General features: G+C 35.6%; 1 protein-coding gene across 1 annotated transcript in view; it reads right to left on the reverse strand.

Annotated features, from left to right (window-relative positions):
- Positions 1-8,381, reverse strand: part of LOC111688418 (myb-like protein D) — a 226,368-nt gene that overhangs the window by 181,852 nt on the left and 36,135 nt on the right. The window contains exon 2 of the mRNA XM_046946506.1: positions 3,471-3,620. Coding sequence (XP_046802462.1) covers positions 3,471-3,620 — 150 coding nt within the window. The remainder of the gene's footprint in view (positions 1-3,470; positions 3,621-8,381) is intronic.

Genomic DNA, 8,381 nt, shown 5'->3' on the forward strand with positions numbered 1-8,381 from the left:
ACTTTAAGCATATTCATCAGTTTAGCTCAAGGAAGTGTTCTAGGCAGTCTCAAAATGAAGATATTTTTAATAATCTGATTCTATCTTCTGATCCTGTTTTATCAAAAAACCAAAAAATCCCAAAAATGGGATTTTTTGGTTTTTTGACTATTATATCCATACCAGGGGCGGGGTTATCGAAACCCGTTACAAAATGATTAAGAACATATTGGGTCATATAAAACAGGTCACTATAATTTGATATCGACTATGCGATTTGAGAATTTTTGCTCAAAATTGAATTTTATATAAAAATAGGGTTTTTTTGGATGGATCTGGTCCCCTCGGTATCAAAAATTTTTAGGTTTTGTTTCATTTATCGTATTTTATGTAAAGTCAGCTTTTCAAAAAGTATAAATTCTATATATACATCTTCTTAGAAACTTTTTAGATAACTTAAAAAGAAAAAGATACTTTTTTCCCCAAAAAATGGCAAAAAATCGCCTTTTTTTAATTTTTTAAATTAAAATGCCTATAACTTTGGACTCAGTCATGATTTTTACATAATTCTTTCACTGCTTGATATATAGACTTGTTGTTAAGCGAATAAAAAAAATGGCGAAAATCGGGAATATTTGGACCCGCTATTATCAAAAAAAACTAAAGTAAGGACGGAAAAAAAATTTTAAAATTTTAATTTTCAAAAGCGAATATCTCCTAAACTATAAGAGAGATAATTTACTGCTACGACGACATTTTTTATAGTGCTCGATGAGAAGATTCTATATACGAAATTTTTTTTAAATCGGAACTCAAATTAAGAAATAAGATCGTTTTAAAAATTTAACATAGCCGAGGTGTCCTAATTTGAGGACCCCCGGCGGGCCCCTGGTTGGCCTATAAGGTCCAAATTCAAACCTAAACTCGACAACACCTCCTCTTTGTGCATACCAAATTTCATTAAAATCGGATTAACCGTTTAGAAGTTACCGAATTATTTCCCTCTTTTTTTTCCTATACCACTGTGTGTCGGAGAATCGAAAGGCAGGAAAACATATGCAAAGTATATGTTGCCACGACCTTGCTTCAGTACCGTTACATCCGATGTGGATAATCCTGTTGAGAGGAGAAAACATAAATTCTTCTGACATAAGATACATGTTTTTGGTCGAGACCCTGTATCAGCGTAGAAAAGTTGAAAATTTACGTGATTTAATCCAGAAACCTTGTTGCGAATCGTCCAAGCTTCCTGGATTAAAGCTATATGTATTTTACCTGTGTTATTTTAGCCATCAGAGCGTTGGTAGCTGTCTCGCTCCGATGGAGGTTTATTTGGATAACCTCAATTATTATCATCCATTAAAATGTCTTCCAGCGAATTGGTGGTCACCTCCTCGCTCTTTGGATTTGACTCCTCCGGGCAGCCTGTCACTATTAATGCAGTGGGTACTGTTGATGGCTCTGTGGTGTCCTTATCAGGCATAGGAACAGCAGTATTCTTAATAGACATATTCCCAATTCTGGAGAGCACTGCTGTTCTGTCTTCTGGCGGGTGAGTGATTTCCTTCTCGCTTTTAGGATTTTACTCCTCAACATTGCCAGTACTCGCTAATGATGTTTTTGGTGCTGTCTTAGGTTTTTTAGTGTCCTTAACGGGGCCGGTTTTGACAGCCCTTTCAATCGGCGCCTTCCCAATTTTGGAGAGGGCAACTACACTTCCTTCTGGCGAGTTAATGGTAAATTCCTCGATTTTAGGATCTGACACCTTCCCAATTTTGAATATGACAGCTTTAGAGGCGAAGTAAGCCCTATCTTTAGTCTTGGCAAGACTAGCCATGGATTTCTGGTCGATACCTTTTACAAATAAAGAATTTCCAGTATACGTTCATTAGCCAGTTTACTGCCCCATCCTTTTATGTAGACAGTGGACTTTAAGAGCACCGGAAGCTCGCTCTTCTTTGCCAGTCCCAGCCTAGAGCCGTCCCAGGGAGGAGGGATACTTTCCACCCTCTTTAGGATGCTAACACATTGGTGAGATGCCAACCTCATTAACATCACGCCCATGCTGAACTCGCAGCTCTCGCTCTCTATTAGTTGTTTGCCCTTTGAAGCGATTGCATGGTCCACTATCTTATTGTTGACCAGATCTTCTATTTTGCTGTGTTCGTTTATTGCATTTTTGCCTGTCGGATTACCGGCATCATAAACTGCCTGTTCGTCTTCGGAATATCTGGCTTGGCGTTGTCACTCTTACTCGAAGGATTCTCACTTGAGGTTCCTTTAAGTAAAGTATGGCTTGGCTTCGACTATGTAGTCTTTTCTTTGTAATGGGTAGTTTAGCTTGGTAGTTTAGCTATTGGAATCAAATAGTTATGGTTAAGATATAATATAAAAGTTAAACTATAATAGTTACGATTAAAAAAACATAAAACTTATAACTCTTATGCCCTTGGTTAAAATTAATACACAACATTCAGCAATTACATATGTACAGACCTTATATGGGAGAAATGACAAATTACAGTCTGATACGAAGAAAATCGGAAAATGATTTCTATGTATGTATTAGGGACGCCAATCGGGAATGTCTTTTACAAATCCCAGGATTTGAGATTTTAAAAATTGCAAACCCGGTATCCCGGGATACCTTCAGAAAATTAATATAAAGCTTATTGCTGGTCTAAAAAAATATAATTGACCCAATTCTACATTGAAGGCCTATTCCAAAAATCACCAAGAAGTGTGTTAGATTAATTGTCAAAGTTCTTATATATTGACTTTTATTAAATTTTTTGTGTTATTATTGTTATTATATAATAAATAATTTATCTGTTTCAGATAAAATATTTTCTTGAATTTCACTACAAATAAAATACTTCTGTTGCGAATATTTATTATTGTTTTTCGTAAATAGTATATTATTTTAATAAGAAAAATCCTGAAAATTCTTCATTAATGAATTTAGAAATTTGAGTACTAAAATTTTGTGATATGTAAAAAAATACTTGGCTTTATGAATTTTTTGTTTGATTTTGAATTTAATTATTTTCTGTGTATATATTAGTTTTGGAACATATTCATAGTATTTGTTTTAAATTTTATGTACATTCAGAACAGGTAATTTAAATCCCGAGTTTTGAGATATCCTAAAAAATTCCGGGATGTATTTTGCAAATCCCGGGATTCGGTATTTACTAATCCCGAGAAATCCGGAGATTCGGTGAACAAAATACAAATATATACAACCGCATATCAGAAATTTTATAATAAAATTTTTTTATTTCCAAAAGAATCAAATTGAAACTTTGATATACATATTTTTCTATATTTTATTAACTGTTTAAGCAAATCAATTGAAAACATTTAGGTTCCTTTATTTTTTATATTATTTTTCTAAAAGTTTCAAATACATATCTCACTGTGACTGTGTGGTTTGAAATATAGGTTTATTATAAACTCACTTATAAAGGAAATACTGAAAAAATACTTACGTCTGCATCAGCAAGTCTTGGCGGTAAGCCTACTACAAATACTAAATTTTTTTGAACAACACGGACATTTGCCAAATGTTTACGATTTTCTGTAATTTTCTGCTTTCGCTGCTGATCTCGTTGTCGTTTTTGGGATTTGAAAGCGATCATCTTAAAATAAAAAATAAAAGTTATAATTAAAAATAAATATTTTTAACTCTCACGGTCATAGAATTTTAAAATTTTCGGATCTTAATAAAATTGCCTTCTATAATCCATTAACTAGTTTATATCCACCAATTGCTTTTGAAAAAATTTCCATTCATATATCAAAAATTTTACATAAAAAATTCTAAAGAAATATTCTGATATAAAAATAAAAATTTTGGAAAAACAAATGGAAATAGCAAGCTTAGCTACATTAAAACGTATTGTAAGAAGGGTTAAGGCTTTTAAAATATAAACCTCTTCAGATTATAAAAAGCAATATCAACATATTTTTTCGGATAAAAAAATAATGTAGAAGGTCCAGATCGATATAATTATTATATTTATGATTTTTGAAAGGATGAGCTCTACCTAAGTCGACTGCATAGTTGTTGTGGGTGTGGAATGTTGTGAAAATTGGTTATTTAGTATTGTACTTATGTGTGCATATCTAGTGATATATAAGATATAAAACGATAAATTAAAAATTTTTTATCATTATGGGTTTTTATTTTTCAAGACGAACAATTTTAAATAATATCCTTTGAAATTTGAAATATTTCTTTTAAAATCCGTTGAAAAGGTTACCAAACTTATGTTTTTTTATTTTAAATCTTCAAAATGCCTCTTTTTACATATTTTGCTCTTTAAAAGAGTAAGATAACAAAGTTAAACTTTAAAGGACATAATATTTTTTTGTATCGAAAAAATTGTATCCTCTGTTACTTGAAATTAAGTAGTACGGTCTAGAAAAATTGATATCCTTCCATATAAAGGATAAAATTATTAAATTGAAAATTTTTTATTTATCAGGACAAAATATTTTTTCGTCCTTAAAATTGGAAACAATCTGCAAATTTAAAATTATTTGCATAAAAATAGGCACTTAAAAATCTCTGATCTCACAAAAAATATAGAAGGTTTACTTCAGAGTAGTGGAGTATATTGATTTTGTCATTCCGTTTGTAACACATCGAAATTTTGGCCATAGACCCACAAAAGTATATATATTCTGGGTCCTCATTAAATTCTAAGACGATCTAGCAATGTCTGTCGTCTGTCTGTTGAAAGCACGATAGAAGAGGAATGGAAATAGCTAGAGAAATTTCACACATAAATATTTCTTATAGGTAAGGTTTGTTTGGTATTGAAATTGGGCAATATCGGTCCACGTTTTCGGATAGCTCCCATACAAGTGGCCTCTCCAAAAGCAGCTTTAACAGTCATAACTTGTTTAAAAATACGAATATAGGATCGGTTCATAATTGACCCTACCCCCATGGCCTAAAAATACGAGTATATAGATGAAATTTGCTATAAGTAAGTTTCATTCGAGTCAAACGAAGTTTAACACTCTTACTTGTTAATTTTTAACATGGAGACAATACAGAAATTATTTAAAATTATAATATGGCTCAATGTTTACATATGCAGCCTAAATTAAGATTTTCTCAATTTGTTGTTCAAGCAAAGATCCTTCTACAGGAATTGTGGCAAGATGGGGTCGAATGGAATGAAGATGTGAAACCTCAGATTCTTTCAAGGTGGAACATTTTCTTAGAAGAATTTATACACATAAGATCCATTCAAATCCCCAGATGGATCTATTTCGATCCAGATAGCAAAATCCAGATCCATGGTTTCTGTGATGCATCTGAACAAGCCTATTGCGCAACAATATATATTCGAGTGGAAGATGTGTCTGGCAGACATTCTAATCTTCTAGTAGCGAAAAGCAAAGTTGCGCCGTTGCAACGTGTAAGTCTTCCTCGGTTAGAGTTATGTGGGGCATTACTGCTCTCAAAATTAATTAAACAAACTTTAACTAACAATTTATTTAAAAGTGCTCAACTTTTCTTGTGGTCAGATTCCACTATAGTATTAGCATGGTTACAAAAACATCCATAAGTTTGGAAAACATATGTTGCCAACAGAACATCTCAAAGCATTGAAAATGTTGGTAATGCTAAGTGGAACCACGTTTTAATCCATGAAAATCCTGCAGATCTTGGAACACGAGGGTGTAAACCACAAGATCTTAAAAAAAAATCCTTTATGGTGGTATGGACCAATGTGGCTACTTAACTCCCAAGACAATTGGCCTAAATCGAACCCACCTGCCATAGCTCTTATGGAACAAAGGAAAGTTGAAGTTCACTGTTCCGTTACAGATGAACTCAATATAATCCAAAGATTTTCTTCATATCGGCGAGCCCTCATAGGTTCTTTCGTTCTACTAATAAAAGATTACAGAAAGCTAAGTTTTCTGTAATCTTTTATTAGTTATTAAGCTCACGAAGAGCTTAATAACGCAAAAATTGTATATATTAGACTAACGCAGAAGTTTCATTATTCTGAAGATTTAAAGAATCTTTCGGATTCTTCTTATTCTTATGCGGGTTAATGGTAGATTAGCTAATGCCTCGCTTACGTACGATGAGCGATTTCCCATAATTATCCCTAACTCTTCTCAATTTTGCAAAATTTTTCTGGAGTTTGTCCACAAAACTCTAGTCCATGCTGACATAACCCTTATGATGAGCGCAGTAAGAAGCCAGTTCTATATTCCTGGTTTAAAAAGAACAGTCAAGAAATGCGTTCATCATTGTCTAACCTGTGTTCGTTACAAACAACAAGTGAAATCGCAAATAATGGCTGCACTGCCAAAAGATAGATCCACTCTCTCATTACCGTTCTCACATACGGGTGTCGACTTTGCTGGTCCATTTCAGATAAAGTCTGGCAATTTGCGAAATTCACCATATATGAAAGGTGGTTACGCATGTATCTTTGTATGTTTTGCCATTCATTTAGAAGCTTGCTCTAGTTTAACATCAGAAGCATTTCTAGCTGCTTTTGCATGATTTATAGCTAGGCGAGGATTGCCAAAATCAGTTATGTCGGACAATTTTCACACAAATTTCATAGGCGCTAGTAAGTCATTGCTAAAGGACTATTCGTTATTTCTTAAACAATCCTCCAAGGATATAACCGATAAATATGCAATTAATGGACTTGAGTGGAAGTTCATTCCACCTAGCGCCCCGCATATGGGAGGTTTATGGGAAGCTAGCGTTAAAAGCTTCAAAATCCACTTCAGGAAAATTGCAGGCGCACATAAATTTAATTTTGAAGAGTTCTCTACTCTGCTTGCGCGAATAGAAAGTGTTCTAAATTCACGACCAATATCACCGATGTCAGAAGACCCAGATGACCAGCAGGCCCTTACTCCGAGTCATTTTCTGCGCGGTGCACCTTTGGTACTCGCGCCAGAAATACCGCCCGACAATTTGTCGTTATTGAATCGCTGGGAACGACTGAAAGCACTCCATCATAAATTTGGTCAACGATGGAAAAATGAGTACCTTCTGGAGCTACACAAGAGGTACAAATGGCAGAATCCACGACGGGATCTACAGACTGGTGATTTCGTTATCATCAAGGATGAGCTTCTTCCTCCATGCGACTGGAGGTTAGGCAGAATAGAAGCCGTATACGTTGGTCGGGATAAGCGCGTAAGAGTCGCTGATGTTAGAACATCTAGTGGCGTCGTGACCCGACCAATAGTAAAATTATGCATTCTCCCGTTATGTGAAAAGTCTGTAGATTAGTTTGTTCTTGTCCATACAATGTCGTGTCTATGTGTCCAAAGCTATTTTTTTCGACCTTAATCTGCCTCTGTTCTTTGTATTTTAAACTCATTCCAGAATGGATCCAGCCCAAAACCCAGAGTTGTGCGTTGTGTGTTTCGCATATCACCCATTGAGATATTGCAAGATGTTCCGTAAGTTGACATTGGAGCAACGAACTTATGTGGTGAGAACCCATAAGTATTGCTCCAATTGCTTCTCGCGGACTCATCTGATAGGTAGCTGTATCTCAATGGATGCGTGCCAAATATGCTGCAATTTGCACCACACATTGCTGCACCCAAGGACTGCTGCTCAGGTACCAAGGCAAAGCCAAAGGTCACGCCCACGCGCTCGCAGAAGCCTTCCCAACCCTCCTCAACAGAGAGCTCAACGGCGGTTAGATGACCTCCGTCAACGCCTGCAACAACAGCAGCAGGTTATTCAACAGCAACAACAACAACTACAGCAGCAACAACGCCAACGACAACAACTACAGCAGCAACAACGTCAACGACAACAACGGCAACTACAGCAACAATCTCAGCGGCAGCCACAACGACGCCAACAACAACAGCGCCAACACCATCAACCACAAACCATAGCCGTTCCTCAGCCTGCGGCAACGCCAGCCTCAACCCAGGGTCTGGTCAACCAAATAGTTTCGGCCCTCAGCCAACTCACTGGGTCGACAATTGCACCAGTGCAAGGAGGCCTCGTTGAAGACGATTTGATCGATCTCCATGACGATCTTATCGACTTCGACGACGGCCTTACCGACCTTGACTGAAGGTCTCCAAACATTTCCTAAAGGCAATATTTTAGGAAGTGTTACGAGGAAGCCGGGCTTGGCGCCGAAGAGGATCGGCTTATTAATTACCCATCCCGAACGACTCTCGGTCAAAGTGGTGTTTTTTAATAAATTAAAAAAAAATCAAAAACAAAAAAAAAATAAAACGCACTCTCGGTGCTCCAATTATTTGAAAAAAAATAAAACAAAAAAAAAAGTGTTTCAATTCCCACCAACCAACACGTAAGTAGAAATAAAATTCTCTATTTTATTTGTGTGCATAGTTCAATTCTGTTATTGAACAAC

Source organism: Lucilia cuprina, chromosome 2 (assembly GCF_022045245.1).
Source record: "Lucilia cuprina isolate Lc7/37 chromosome 2, ASM2204524v1, whole genome shotgun sequence".
Classification (NCBI taxonomy): domain Eukaryota; kingdom Metazoa; phylum Arthropoda; class Insecta; order Diptera; family Calliphoridae; genus Lucilia; species Lucilia cuprina.